The sequence below is a fragment of the Bos indicus x Bos taurus genome, chromosome 4 (assembly GCF_003369695.1).
Source record: "Bos indicus x Bos taurus breed Angus x Brahman F1 hybrid chromosome 4, Bos_hybrid_MaternalHap_v2.0, whole genome shotgun sequence".
Classification (NCBI taxonomy): domain Eukaryota; kingdom Metazoa; phylum Chordata; class Mammalia; order Artiodactyla; family Bovidae; genus Bos; species Bos indicus x Bos taurus.
The window spans coordinates 107,134,283-107,150,293 of NC_040079.1; the positions used below are offsets into that span (position 1 = coordinate 107,134,283).

A 16,011-nucleotide genomic window follows, 5' to 3' on the forward strand; every position below is an offset into this window, starting at 1 on the left:
TCGTCCCACCCACCCGTGGGATCTCGCCAAAGCTGCCAAGGGAACCCAGGGGTATGGTCCTGTCTCTGTATTTTGAGCCCTGAAGAATAAAGGAATCCGCGAGTAAAGGTTTCCTTGAAAGCAGGTGAATGTGGCCTTGAACCCGGAGCAGCGCTGCGGCGAAGGGTGGGACGCAGCGACCTTAGCCCAGAGCCTTGGCAGCGCACCTGCCCGGGAGCAGGAAGGGCGGGGTGAGCACCACTGGGGGAGGGACCAGCGCTGCCCGCAGCCCCTCCCGAGTACTCTGCGCGCCCTGGGCGCCCTGGAACCCGGAGACCATGGGGAAGCTGATGGCACTTATCCTGCTGGGCGCCGGCCTGGCCCTAGTCGGGGAGAGATTTTTGACACTTCGGTGAGTTGGCATCTTGAGCGTCCTGGGCTTTTTCTCTTCTTCCAAGTTAGGTTAAGGGCTTCCGGGCCGCCTTCATAGCGGGTAAGAATGAGCTGTTGGGGACCCTGTCTTCTCAATCGCACCTAACAAACTATCCCTTGAGAAGCTCTGATGTGGAAAGTGAGCTGATTTCTTGCCTTTCCTAAGATCGTGAGGCAGAAATGCCCCGGTTTATTTTCTGAAAGTTATGCAACTGCCCCCCTTCCCCCTTCCCTCAGCATTCCACCCACCCTTGAACATTGGCATTGTCCCGGTATCTGACCTGACCTTTTGAAGTGGAAGATCTGGTGGTGATAGCAATTCCAGAAATATCCCAGGAGAATACTGGGCTAGTAAGAAGAAATGTTTGTTAGATGATGACATGTGTTCCCGAATAGATGTTAGCTTCTACTTGCTTTCAGTCCTCTTTGGGTTGTTTTTATTTATTTCTCTAAATAGAAGTTGGTCTTCTCAGAGGTTCACATCTATTGGCAGAATCTGTTGAGGAGCATGGTGCCTTTTGATAATACATTCTAGTTCAGCTTGAGTTTACTGTTACATTTGCTCCCAGTGCATGCAAGTGAGAAAATCATAAAAAATAATGATAATTATAAAGCCAATCTAAAGAGTATTTTTTTAAAGTCACATTTTTTTAAAGTGAGATAAGTATAGAATCTTCCTGAATACAATTTAATAAAAATGTAAAATTATTCCTTGTGTTTAGAAGAATGTTTCACTGTGGAATCAAAAACACTATTCAAAAATAATTTGGCCAATTGTTTAAACTATGGTCAGTTTAATGAACTCATGAACTTGCAAAGTAAATGAACATAAAATTTTAAAAATAATAAAGCAAAAGCTACAGAGTTTAGCTATTAGGAGACCCTGTTGAATTTGGGGAAGGCAGTTGGGGACAAGGATCAAAAGGCAAGACTGTAAGGGATTAAGGGAACCAAAGTGCAGATTTGTAATAGATGATGCTTTGTCACATTCGATAATAGTATTTTGTGCATTTAAATTAATAATACTTATATACTATTAAATTAAAAAATATAGGCACATTACCCAGTGTGTCCACATTATATAAGTAAATGTAAATAAAAGGAGATGGCTACTTATTTGTGATATCATCCATAAATGATGAGAAAGAGAGTTAATGAATTTGAAGGTGGTTAAAGACTGGTTAGACATTGATTTTGGATGTTGTGCATTGATCTCCAGTGTTTTTATCTTCCACAGAGAAAGAATGAATGCATATCGAGAAGTGGAGTCAGTAGAATCCCAGAACTGCCACCTTATTGAGGGAATTGGTATGTATATGACAGTACAATTTCCTGGTCACCATCCCCCTGACTGAAGCTGCTAATTTAATCCACTGCTACTCCTCAAACCCTCCTACTGAGGCTTCAGCCTCATCAATTTTACCCAAGCTATCTGATTCCACGTCTCCAAGGGGTGTCCTAAATGTCAAAATCTATGGCTTTTTCTCGGTCCTCTTACTGACATCTCTCCATCATTTGAAATATGTTGTTGACTACTCTTTGGTTGGTCCCTTGCTGGACTCTGCTCCTGTCCACTCTGACATTTCATTTCCTTCTCTTTTTCTGTTGCCTTACTTCTTTTTTTTTCTTCTCCCCTCTCCTTGATGATACTCCTAGCTTCCAGTGTCACTGCCTTCAAAATTTATCGGCTAGTACTAAAAGAAATGTGACTTAGCCCTTATTCTCAAGAACCTCCCAATCAATTGAGGGTTTTTTTCTTAATTAATCGAAAATCCATAGTTGGATCCCTGATCTCTCAAACTGCAGGCCTTTTTTTCTGCTTGAAATCTTCTTTGCCTTTCTGTCATTTCCTCTCTCACACCCCACCCATAATCAGCTCTTCTTCCAGACTTTTCTTAAGCTTGGTACCTGCATTCTCAAAGAGTTTCAGTTCAAAATTTAGGAATCTTGAACTTCCCTGGCAGTCCAGCAGGTAAGACTTTGCCTTCCAATGCAGGAGATATGGATTCCATCGTTAGTCAGGGAGCTGAGATCTCACAGGCTTTGAGGCCACAACACCAAAACATGAAGCAGAAGCAGTGTTGTAACAAATTCAATAAAGACTTTAAAAATCTTTAAAAAAAAAATGAAGGAGCCATTTATTTTCCCCTCTCCCCTCACTGTTTCACGTGAGACCTGTTGGCCTCTCCTGGGCCCCCACATAGAGCTGATCTCATTTACTCCTTACTGCTTCAACTGCTTGTTCTGGCTCTGAGCCTTTAACTCTCCCTGATGATACTACTAGGGGGGAAAAAAATCTAGCCAGATGCTGTTCTAGGAATGTATTCTTTCATTTTCTCACCTTTGCTCATGAAATTACCTCCAAAGATTTCTTCATTGCTGCTTGCTGAAATCAGTTGGAAATCCCTCTTCTACCCCTGAACTCTCATAGCACTCTGAAACTCCCATTCACTTGAGACACCTACCACATGCTTTATTTTAGAGCCAGCAGTGTCTTTCTCTCACAATCAGATTGTAAACCTCCTAGGGTCAAGGACTGTGAATTATTTCAGTATGCGACAGGACGACAGTATAGCTTATTGTGATATAAATGATCTCCAAGATAAGTTACTAATACATATATATACATACATATATATATATATATATATATATAAAAGAGCCCTTTTGATTTTGGTTTTCTATCTTTATTTCCCCTCTCAATTTCTAAAACAAATAGAGAAACAGCCTGGCCCTTTATATATATATAAAAGAGCCCTTTTGATTTTGGTTTTCTATCTTTATTTGCCCTCTCAATTTCTAAAACAGAGAAACAGCCTGGCCCTTGCGCTCCCTAGTGTTAGATGAGGTGTGTATTGCGAGCTAGAAAGCAGAAGGAACTCAAGACAAAGCATTTCCTGACTTTGATATTTAAAAACCTGGACTCCTTCAAGGGATTCTGATGGAAACGGAAGGGGAATATGTGGTTGTGGTTGTTGTTGTTTTAAATAACAGGGGGCTTTGTCCCATTCTGGGGGAGAATCAAGACCTGTAAAGGAACGGCTACAATATACCTTTAGGGAGGCTGGATCCCTTACACTGTATGAGCATGAGCAAAGGTTGTATGTGTGTGCGCGCGCACAGTATGTATAATTGGCAAAAGTTTCTAAATTAAAGGGACCACATGAGCTTGGCAATGAATATTTCAGTGGTGACTAGTGTAGAATAAAGGCCATGTGGACTTCCCCAAAGTCCACAGCTTTGTTTATTAAGCTGTTTGCACAACCCTGGCAGAGAGACCCAATAATGACTCAGGCTGAACTTCCTACCAGTTTAGTGCAATGTGGGTTTGGGGTCAGATTTAATTTGATTAAAAAAATAAGGAAATGTAACATTCAATCATTTGTTTACTGCCTTGTGGAGTAATATTCATATTAATTATATATATATATATATATCTCTCTCTCTCTCTCTCAAAAGAGTCTGCCAGTTAATTTAGACAGTAATTAGAGCATTGTTAAAGCATTGTTAAAGTCTAGCCCAACTCTCAGATTGTATGATTCAAATGGCTTGAGAAGTTAAAACTAGAGCAGAAGGGGCCTCCCTGGTGGCTCAGTGGTAAAGAATCCACCTGCCATTGCAGGAGACACGGGTTCTATCCCTGATCCAGGAAGATCCAACATGGTGCAGAGCAACTGAGCCTGTGTGCCAAAACTGCTGGGCCTGTGCACTAGAGCCCGGGAGCCACAACTCCTGAGGCCAGCGTGCCCCAGAGCCCATGTTCTGTGGCACTTCACAACAAGAGAAGCCACTGCAGTGAGAAGTATGTGCACTGCAGCAAGAGAGTAGTCCCTGCTCACAGCTAGAGAAAACCCTCGCAGCGACGAAGACCCAGCACAGCCAAAAAGAAATACAATTATTTCAAAAAACTAGAGCAGAAGAAAAAAACGCATGCACATCTCATGTCTATTGGCATATGTACATTCTATATTTACAGAACTGAACAAGTGGGAATGATCATGGGTCATTTGTCAATAGGACAATATTGCTATATATCTAAAAATAATACTACTACCTTATCAAAGGCCTAGTGTCTATGGCTCTCTGCTGAGTCCTTTGGAAACACTTTCCATCATCCTCATAAACACCCCGTAAGGTGGGTGCTGCCACCTGTGTTTGGAGATTAGGAAACTGACACCCAGAAGAATGAAGTTCCCTGCCCAGTGGTTCAGAACGAGAAGGGGCCAGGTCTACGTTAAGAGGCATGGTGGTTTTCTTCCATGCCTTTGTACTCTCTGTTGTGTAACACTGCCTTTCTTATCTACTGACAGCACATTTTTATTACAGAGTTTCAGGGAAGTATGGTGGCGGCAGAAAACAGAAAATCTGAGATGCAAAAAAGTGAAATATTAATCAATAGAGCTGACCAAGACCGGGCAAGTTGCACATTTAAACAAAGCTCACTAATGAGATGATACTCGTAAGACCCTCCTCTCTGAGAGTGAAAAGCTTTGTGAAAGAATGGAAAACCAAAGAATTGAAGGCAGAGGATAGTAGGCAGTAACAGAGCTGGGGAAAATTTCTGATTTGTGTTTTCTTCAAGACCTAGACTTTTCTGATTAATTTTATTGGTCGAGGGCTTGCCTGATGGCTCAGATGGTAAAGAGTCTGCCTACAATGCAAGAGACCTGGGTTCATTCCCTGGTTCAGGAAGATCCCCTGGAGAAGGGAGTGGCTACCCACTCCAGTATTCTTGCCTGGAGAACTCCATGGACATGGAATGCATGTGTGGACAGCGGAGCCTGGTGGGCTACAGTCCATGGGGTTGCAAAGAGTCAAACACGACTAAAACTTCCACTTTATTGGCAGAACCAACTTTTCCTCTTTTTGTTTTCCTTCCTCATTATTTATTTATTTATTTTGGCCACACTGGGTGGCATGTGGGAGCTTGGTTCCCCTCCCGGGGATCGAACCCAAGCTCCCTGAATTGGAAGAATTGGGTCATAACCACTGGACCACCAGGGAAGTTCCATTCTTTCCCCAGTATTCTTTCTAGGAAGAAAGCTTAAAAAGTGAAATAATTCTAACCTCCCAGAAATCATACCTCAAAGATCTTTTTTATATTAAATTCATCTTTTTTCCAAGGCTTTGAGGCTCAAAGATTGGCTTAACTGGGAAGTTATTTGGCTAATCAAAGTTGCCCTTGAAATAGGAACAGCTTTATTAGCTTGCCCTTGACAGAATTATCAAGTAGACAGACAGTCATTGTATATGGAGTCTTCCTATCTTCCTCTCCTTTCTTTTCCCCTCCTGTAGCTTCCTGTGTCTCCAAGATATGTTTCTACTCCATGGTAGTTTCCATTTGTTTTCTTAGCTGGCTATTTTCTTCCCTCGAAGATGTGAAATGACAATATTAATTGATAGTAATGTTTTGGCATGACTTTTTCTCAAGACGTCTATAGAGAACAATTGGAGGCCAGAGAAGTGAGGTTATGCCAAAAAATAGGGTGGACAGATTAAAAGGGAGTAGATACCTATTTGTAAGACTGGTTTTAGACTTAGCAGTGGGGTTTTAATGTTGTCTGTGCACAGGGTAATGAGTATATGGAGAAGACTCAGGGGAGGGTGTCCCAGAGGCTTTTACTCCCACAGGAGCCACTGTTGCTAAGATGCACCGGGCCATCATGCAGATGCAGTGCAGGTCGGGGAAAGGGATAAAGGAGGGTCAGGAATAATGTACAATCAGCTACTAATTCTTTTCCACATCTGAGTGCAAAGCACCAGCTTCCCTGTGCTGTGGACAGAGCAAGTAAAAAACAACAACAACAACAACAAAAAAAAAACAGCATAGCATCTCTGGAAAATGCCCACTCATGCTGCAGGTGAATTACTGAAGCAGGTTAGTGCTATCATGGGAGATGTGTGAAACGGTGTTTGGAAGATGAAAAGACTAAATCAGAAATTATACAACTCAGGACATCTTCTATTCAGAAATTAACACTCACTTGTCAATAACTTAACCTCAAACAAGACAAAGTTCAAAAACTAAAGCAGTTTCTCCTTTTTAGTCAGTCAACCAGCTTGTTGCTGAAAGCTTTTATAGTGAAAAGGCAGGTGTTATATTGGGTACAAGGACACGGTACTGAGTAAAACCAGGTCCTTGATCCAAGCAAGTTGCAGCCCAAATGTGGAAAATATCATGGTGGAGGTAGGCACAGGTGACCATATTAGTACACAAACTGGATGTTGGAGCCAAGAGAGGTTGAAAAAGCTGAGGGGACAGCATTCAAGTCATCTCTAAGGGCCTGTGATACTCAGTCAAGTGGAGGTGAGACTGGGTGTGGGAAACGTGTGTTGCCAAGAAGCAGGTAACAGCATGTGCTCAGGTATGCAGGTAAACAAGCCTGGCCTACCTCAGCACTGCTGACAGAGTGCTGCAGCACGCCTGGAAAAGACAGCGAAGGGTGGGAGCCCCAAGAATTGAGATCGGAGCCGAGAGGCATCGAACTGCGGATCTAGGTCAAGGAGTTTGAGAATTTTACTGCCAGCCCTACTGGCCCTTTGGAGGGTTTTAAGTAGGAGCATTACAGGGTCAAGTTTGCGATTTAAAAAGAATGGGTTGTAGGGGAGCAAAGTGGACCTACTAGGAAGTTATTACAGAAATCCAGGAGGGAGTTCCAGAGCTTGAAAGACTTGTGATCAGATGGTTTTAGGGAGTAAGGAAAAGGAAGACATCAAGGATAACTCCAAGGTTCCTACTTTGGGTCCTTGGGGGACGGAAATGTTATCCACTGAAATTGAAATATACAAAATGGAGCAGATTTAAGAGGGAAATTTCCAGATCGCTTTGATACATGTTGAACATGAGAAATGAAAAGGCCCGATAGAAATGTCCTATATACAGGAGACCTGGTTTGATCCCTGGGTTGGGAAGATCCTCTGGAGAAGGGAACAGCTACCCACTCCAGTATTCTGGCCTAGAGAATTCCATGGAGAAGTCCATGGGGTCGCAAATAGACACAGCGGAGTGACTTTCACTATACATGTATATACAGGTAAATACAGAGGTCTGGAAGTTGGGAGAAAGTTTTGGTCTTGATTTAGAGATTGGAGAGTTAAGAGTATGTGGGTGGAAGCTGACACCTTTGGACTAGAGTAAATTGATGCTCTGCTATGAGAAATAGCCAAGTGCGGGTAGAGGCTGGTGAGTATTTCCAGCCAGGATAGAGGCAGAAGGAGACTAGGGCAAAAGGAAGCCCAAAAGTGGTTTTTAGAGGAAAAAAGAGAGAGAAAAAGGTTTGTTCAAAAACTAACCCATCCAGGGGATTCCCTGATGGCTCAGTGGGAAAGAATCCACCTGCCAATGCAGGAGACATGGGTTCCATCCCTGATCTGGGAAGATCTCACATGCTGCAGAGCAATTAAACCCGTGTGCCACAACCATTGAGCCTGTGCCCTAGCGCCCATGCTGTGCTACAGAGAAGCCACAGCAGGGAGAAGTCCATGCACTGCAACTAGAGAGCAGCCCCCGCTCACCACAACTAGAGAAAAGCCCATGCAGCAGTGAAGACCCAGCACAGCCAAAGTGAACCAAAAAACCTGACAATTAAAAAAAAACACATTAATAAATGAAATTTAAAAACTAATCCACCCATATTCAACATCATTTTTAAAACTGTTTTATTCAATTTGCTGGATTCTCCCCAAGTCTATTTTACTCCATGTAGGGCAGGGCATGCAAGCTCAGTCATGTCTGACTCTTTGCAATCCCATGGACTGTAGCCCGCCAGGATCCTCTGTCCAGGGGACTCTCCAGGCAAGAATACAGGAGTGGGTTGCCATTTCCTGCTCCAGGGGATCTTCTTGATACAGGGATCAAACTCACATCTCTTGCATCTCCTGCACTAGCAGGCCGATCCTTTACCACGGTGCCACCTGGGAAGCCCTATTCCATGTAGAAAAAGCAGTAAATCTTTCAGACCATCAAAACACCATATATTGGTAACTCTTGATTAACTGGAATGCTTAGAAAATGGAAAGCTGTGATTAGTTTTCAGGTTCCTAGTTGGGGATTAGTTTTCATCTTCAGTATAATCAATAGGATTAAATCTTTTTCCATCCTCCAGTTTTCAGTGCCTATTGTTTATTACTCTGATTCAAATCTGCATTGTTTTTGGCTTTATTCCACTTTTCTTTCCCCCATTCTCCTTAGGAATCCATTACCTCAGGCAACCATTTTCCCATGCATTCTGTTACTACAGCTGTGCAGCAAACTACCTCAAAACTTAGTGACTGAGAAGGACGGTAGTTATTTTGCTCATGAGTTTGTAGTTTTGGCCGGGCTCAGGGGAGGCAGCTCATCTCTATTCCCTTTGGATCAGCTAGGGCGTCTCAGGTCATCTGAGACACTTTCAGACCCCTCTGTACATGTGGCTTTGATACATCGTTTCAATCAGATTTGTAAATTACCATTTGCCATATTCCATAACCATTGCTTGCATCCTCAATGCAGCCTGCCTGGGAACACATCATATGTGGGTCTACCTCTTTGCTAGAAAACATGCAAATCTCCTTTTCATCCTGTTCTCAGTCATAACTTACTCATTATATGTTTCTTTCTATAGAAAAATGCCAATGACCATCTCTCAGTGAGAAAAGGATCTAAGTAAAATCTTCCAAATTCATTTATTTCCAACAGCTCATCCTAGGATTTATTGCTTTTTTAAAATTGGAGTTTAGTTGCTTTATGTTGTGTATGATCTGTTGCTTTTATAACAGAGAACAATTAATAATTTCCCAATATGATTAGAAAACAATAGATTTTTCAGGCCTCAACAAGTTATCAGTAACCTCAGATATGCAGATGACAACACCATTATGGCAGAAAGTGAAGAACTAAAGAGCCTCTTGATGAAAGTGAAAAAGGAGAATGAAAAAGTTGGCTTAAAGGTCAACATTCAGAAAACTAAGATCATGGCATCCGGTCCCATCACTTCATGGCAAATAGATGGGGAAACAGTGGAAACTGGCTGACTTTATTTTTCTGGGCTCCAAAATCACTGCAGATGGTGACTGCAGCCATGAAATTAAAAGATGCTTACTCCTTGAAAGGAAAGTTATGACCAACCTAGACAGCATATTAAAAAGCAGAGACATTACTTTGGCAACAAAGGTCCATCTAGTCAAGGCTATGGTTTTTCCAGTGGTCATGTATGGATGTGAGAGTTGGACTATAAAGAAAGCTGAGCACCGAAGAATTGATGCTTTTGAACTGAGGGTGTTGGAGAAGACTCTTGAGAGTCCCTTGGACTGCAAGGAGATCCAACCAGTCCATCCTAAATTCGATCAGTCCTGGGTGTTCATTGGAAGGACTGATGTTGAAGCTGAAACTCCAATATTTCGCCACCTGATGCGAAGAGCTGACTCATTGGAAAAGACCCTGATGCTGGGCAAGTTTGAGGGCAGGAGGAGAAAGGGATGACAGAGGATGAGATGGTTGGATGGCATCACTGACTTGATGGACATGGGTTTGGGTGGACTCCGGGAGTTGGTGATGGACAAGGACACCTGGTGTGTTGCGGTTCATGGGGTTGCAAAGAGTTGGACATGACTGAGTGACTGAACTGAACTGAACAACAAGTTAGAGGAGAGAAATACTTGGCAGAGAAGTCTTTACGTGACCTTCACAATGATGGCTTTCCAAATGTTATCACTTGGTCTATAGATCTGTCTTGTGTGGCAAGTAAAGCTGAATCTCTTAGGACATGCTCTAGGAGTTTTTATTTAAAGAATAAATCTAGAATATGAATTTATTTTATAGTTATTTTTTCTCCTGAAAATGGACTTCTTAAAAAAAAGAAGAAGAAGAAGAATTTAGTATTTCAGGAACCTGGCTTGGGTTTTCCTGGAGACCTGGAGAGCAGCATGCTTGTAGGATTCCTGAAAGTTAATATTGTTTCCCAAGTAAATAGCTCAAAAAGTTAAGGTAGTTTCCAAAAGACGTTCAAAGTCTTGACTGTGTGTGAAATTACTTTTTAAGCCACCATTCATGCATCTTTCTGATCCTCAGCTTTTTTTTTTTTTTAATAGAAAATGGCTCTGAAGATATTGATATCCTTCCTAGTGGGCTGGCTTTCATCTCCAATGTGAGTATTTCCCATGCTCCTCAGATGTGCAAGTCAACAGCTGTATGGATAGAACATTAGTGTCACCAACTCAAGTGTCACCAACACAAGTGTCCCACTTGTGTGCAGACTAGTCAACTAAAAGCACCAAAATGGGATTCCAGAGGCTAAGTGAGGCAAGACAGAAGTGCCCAGGCTTGCCTACCCCATGGCGGGCAGTTATATACCCAGGGGAGTGCTGATAAGTGTATATTGAATTCCATTCACTTCCTAGATGAGGCTCCAGATTTTCTCTGTGGCTATCCATCCTCATCATTGCCCTACTGGCTGAGCCTCAGCTTCTGGAAGTCATCTTCTTACTAATCGGTATTCATCTCATCATGCCTGCCTGAGTTTGGAACTCAGTAAATGTTTGCAGAGTGAATGTTAGCCACGTTACTCAATTCATAACCGTCTTGCATTTCTTTGCATTTCCCAAGAGCATTTTCATTTTGGGTTCCTCAGCATTTAAAGAAAAGCTCTTTCAAAGAGGAGTAGGGAAAAACATGCATTTTATTTCCAGTACCACCTTCACAGGTTTGGGATGATTAGGAAGCTATGAGAAGGATTGAACTTCAACAAATTAAAATGTTATATTGTAAAAATATTGAAAATTATCATATACTTAGTTAAATCAGTTACAATTTGGAGTGGGACTTAGGATTTTGAAAAAAAAGTAGATATTAATTACATTTCCAATGTGAATTCTGATTGCTGGAATTGCATGTTCTAATATTCCATTTGGGCCAATAAAATACTATCAAATAACACATTTTAAAAATCTATGTCTTTTTGGCCAAAAGGGGGGCCCATAAAATATTCCTTAATGGTCCCAATTTCTAAATTCTTCAGTATAGTCAGGGTCTATAGTCAATATGCATTTTAAATTGCTGCTGGTGTGCTATATGTTAGGGTAGGTGGGTGGGAAGGATTTTATGTCTTTCGTTTTCCTCCAAAAACGAAAGCTGTGTAGAAAAGCTTTTTCTTTGTTGATTTAAACTACCTACCGTCAATTTAGATTTTCAATGTGATGCCCAACAGACCTTTAAAAACAATTATTTTATGGCTAGGAGATATGTAGTTCCTACTGTATGTTTCTTTTCTATTAATATTTTCACTAGAGGTAAGCGTACTGAATTCTTGTTATTCAGCAAGTAGAGATTGTCATCACAAATAATTCTATGAGAAACGTTAGCTTTTTTTGCAAAATAACAAACAACTCATTCTTATAGGATAAGGATAATGTTCTTTGCTTATTTTTAATCTTGCTGTACTGCAATAAATTCAAGTCCTTGTTCTTCTTGGTCACCTCCTACTGCCCTTTCCTGCCATCCTAGAACATGTTTGGAAGCTGCTGATTTAGGGAGTAATTGTGTGTGATAGATATTTTTAGTCTATTTAGAGGTGCCAAGCAGGCTATTTGCTTCCTTACCTTGGGACTTGAAGGTAAGGTTTTTTTGCCAGCAAGATTACTCCCTTCCTCACATGTTGCCATCTAACTCCTTGTTCCCTATGAGGGCTCACTGTAGTGGAACTTTAATTCCTCAGGAATATCCCTAACACTCTGTTTCTGGGCAAGGTGGCTCTTCTGTGCCCCCATAGTTTCCCTGTGGGTAGTGTCTTAGATGCCTCCCCCTATGTGATGGGCTTGCTTGGTGCTGCCTCCCTGGATTTCAGTCCTTCTGAGACAGGACTTGGAGTGTCTGTTGGTTGTCAGCAGGTTGCCATGCTGCACCTGCCACAGTGTCTGGCATACATAGGTGCTTGGCTGCTTACTGAATGTGTGTGCTGGTGAATGAGGGCAGTGGAGGAGTTCAATGCTTGTCCACACGTACCTGTAGTCTGTTGGTGGAAATAAGATGCCTGCACACCCAGGTCATTTTTGCCATTTTCAGGGGGGAATGGTATCAAAATAATTGCAATCCATGCCAAAATTCTTACCTAACTGCTTTAAACAGAAAACCAAGCATATGCAAAGAGTTTCATTCATCTCTGCCGTGCTCCACCCTTATTTCCCAATCAGATCATTTCCATTTCCAGAGCACCTGATCCTTCTACCAGTTGGCAGTGCCCTCACATTCCTCCAAGCTCCCACGGTACTTGCTGTGGGGTTCTTTCTTGAGCGATATAATATTATCTACTGTTAAACCTTTCTTAATGGTGTGGGGAAAAGTTGTACATCACTGTACAACTACTGATCTGAGTGATTAGGCATTTCACTTCTCGGGGCTTAATTTTCCTTATGTGAAAAGAGAAGATTTACCTCAAGTGAAAATGGGAAGAACTGGGTGTCTCTGACATCTTTCCCCGAATGTCACCACTATTTGTGCCACTGGACTTAGTGACAAATTGACTATGAAGGAAAGAGATTTGGAGTCTCAATTGTATGGCCTGATATTGGGGAGAGCAGTGATTCCCTTAACAGAGAATAGATACAAATGAGAGCAAGTATTTGAGGAGAGATGATTTTGATTTTGATCATTTGATTTTGAACTGCCTTTAGGAAGAAGTTGGGATGCAAGCTAGGGCTCCATAGAGAGGTTCCAGGAAAATGTGCATATTTGATAATTACTAATGTAGAAGAAATACCTGAAACCTTATGAATGAGCTCTGCAAGGGAAGAGTGCAGAATGAGAAGGGAGGGATGGAGGAGGACAGAGGGAGGGAAGGGCAGGAAAAGAAGCAGTAATTCTATGTGGAAATTCTACTTTTGATTTTTTGATAAGAAATAAAAGTTCTACCATAGTGTCAAATGCCAAGAGATACAGACAAGGAGATATGGAAGGATTATTGAGACATTTTGGAGGCCGTTGATATGATCTTTATAGAGGTATTTCTACAAACCGGTAGAATATGGATTCCAGAGAATTAACAGTTGGAGCAATTCAAACCAAGGCAACAAGGTCAAGTGATGTTTCTAAAAAATTTGACAGTGAAGGAAGGTGAGAAAAATGCCTGTTTGAAGTAGTAAAGTTGGAAAATATTTATTTCAGGGAAAGAGAAATGAGCAATTTTTCAGGTAAAAGAAGGGGACATTGGTGACGAATGAGTGGTGAATTCTAAAGACAGACCCCAGAGATCAGGGAATTAACTAAGAACAGAAGGATATTCTTTCCTTAGAAAAGAGAGAGAAAGGATGAGAATGGATAAAACTGAAGAATAAACTGAGGTAGAAAGAAGGGAATGAGGAAATTCATGTTGAATGGCATGGATTTTTTTTCAGTGAAAAAGGAGGTAAAGTCATCCACTGAGAATACAGAAAGATGGTGTGGTCTATAAATCCAGAAGAGATACTTAGAGATACACAGTAGTTTACATATTAGAATAAACACAAATATTGATAAAGAATATTAAATGTCTGGTTGAAGTTGAGATGATAACTTCGTAGTGTTTTTCAACCTGATTTTAGACTGCTGCTGCTGCTGCTGCTAAGTCGTTTCAGTCATGTCTGACTCTGTGTGACCCCATATACAGCAGCCCACCAGGCTCCCCCATTCCTGGGATTCTCCAGGCAAGAACACTGGAGTGGGTTGCCATTTTCTTCTCCAATGCATGAAAGTGAAAAGTGAAACTGAAGTCTCTCAGTCATGTCCAAATCTTAGAGACCCCATGGACTGCAGTCTACCAGGCTCCTCCGTCCATGGGATTTTACAAGAGCCCTATATAAAAGTTAGAACAGGGCAAAGAGATTTGATAGAGAATTTGATAAGGAAGCAGTGAGCAAAGAGTGAGTCTTTCTTAGAAGACAGGTTCTTAACTGATGATGGCAAGATTCAAGGTCTGGAAGCAGAAGTGCATAGCTCAGGGCTGTTAAAAGACACTTATTCTTTGGAAGAAAATCTGACAAACCTAGACAGTGTATTAAAAAGCAGAGACATCATTTTGCCAAAAAAGGTGTGCATAGTCAAAGCTATGGTTTTTCCAGTAGTCATGTATGGATGTGAGAGTTGGACCATAAAGAAGGCTGAGCACCAAAGAATTGATGCTTTTAAACTGTGGTGCTAGAGAAGACTCTTGAGAGTCCCTTGGACTGCAAGGAGATCAAACCAGTCAATCCTAAAGGAAATCAACCCTGAATGTTCATTGAAAGAACTGATGCTGAGCTGAAGCTCCAATACTTTGGCCACCTGCTGAGAAGAGCTGACTCAGTGGAAAAGACCCTGATGCTGGGAAAGATTAAGGGCAGGAGAAGGGCATGACAGAAGATGAGATGACTATATGACATCATCGACTCAATGGACAAGAGTTTGAGCAAAGTCCTGGAGATAGCAAAGGACAGGGAAGCCAGGCCTGCTGCAGCCATGGGGTTGCAAAGAGTCAGACATGACTTAGCAACTGAACAACAACAACAGGGGCATGCTGATCTGTCCTCTAGGTGTGGTCACTTAAGGAGGATGAATGATAGAGGGAATAGCCCTTCCACCGATGGGCTTCAGTGGCTGGTATTATCTGAGGAAAGCCAGGTTTCTCATAAGACTTAAGCATAGAAGGACTATTCTAAGAAAAGTTTGAAGATATAGGCAGAGTTATTTGCTGTAGTCCATGGGGTCACAGAGTTGGACACAACTGAGTGACTCAACAACAACAAATTTGGAACTGAAGACCTACTCTCCCAGAGATCAGGGGTGAAGCAATGGAAAGGCCAAGAATAGTATGAGTGTGTGTGTGTGTGTGTGTGTGTGTGTGTGTGTGTGTAAGAGAGGGAGGGAGGAAGGGGAGAGAGAGTGCAAGGGAGAAGTTAGAGTAGAAAGAAAGAGAAAGAAGGAAAGAATTTAAACTGGGTATAAGTAGACATGAGTGTACAAGAAAATATACAAGGTTGTTGATGTTTACATACATCAGAGTGATAGAGGAAGGATACAAGGAGGAAGTAGGCTGAGTTTTATAATTAGTATAGAATAAACCAATCCTAAGTTTTGACACAGTGACCTTGGATGCAGCAAAGGTCCAGTACATTCAGGACACCTATTATTGGTTGATAAATACCTGGTCCTTCCAGTAGAAACAGCCACTGTACAAGTTACTGGAATGAACGTTTTACAGTATTTGGAGAAAAGGATTCACATTCAAATCTTTGGACCAATCTGTAGGAACCAAACAGGTCAGAAATAGTCAACTCAATGAAACTGGTTCTCCTATTAATTCTTAGCTGATCCTACCTTTGTCATTACATAATATAACAATGCAGGGTGTAACAATGCTCTCACCCTACATTGTTATATTATATAATGGCAAAGAGTAGGATCAGCTAAGAATTAATAGGAGAACCAGTTTCATGGCCACCTGATGCAAAGAGCTGACTCATTTGAAAAGACCCTGATGCTGGGAAAGATTGAGGGCAGGAGGAGAAGGGGACGACAGAGGATGAGATGGTTGGATGGCACCACCAACTCGATGGACATGGATTTGGGTGGACTCCAGGAGTTGGTGATGGACAGGAAGGCCTGGCGTGCTGCAG

General features: G+C 41.8%; 1 protein-coding gene across 1 annotated transcript in view; it reads left to right on the plus strand.

Annotated features, from left to right (window-relative positions):
- Positions 1–235: 235 nt before the first annotated feature.
- PON3 (paraoxonase 3) overlaps positions 236–16,011 on the plus strand; it is a 37,598-nt gene continuing 21,822 nt past the window's right edge. The window contains 3 exon segments of the mRNA XM_027540124.1: positions 236–391; positions 1,649–1,719; positions 10,480–10,535. Of these exon segments, the coding sequence (XP_027395925.1) occupies positions 318–391; positions 1,649–1,719; positions 10,480–10,535 (201 nt within the window). The 5' untranslated portion in view covers positions 236–317.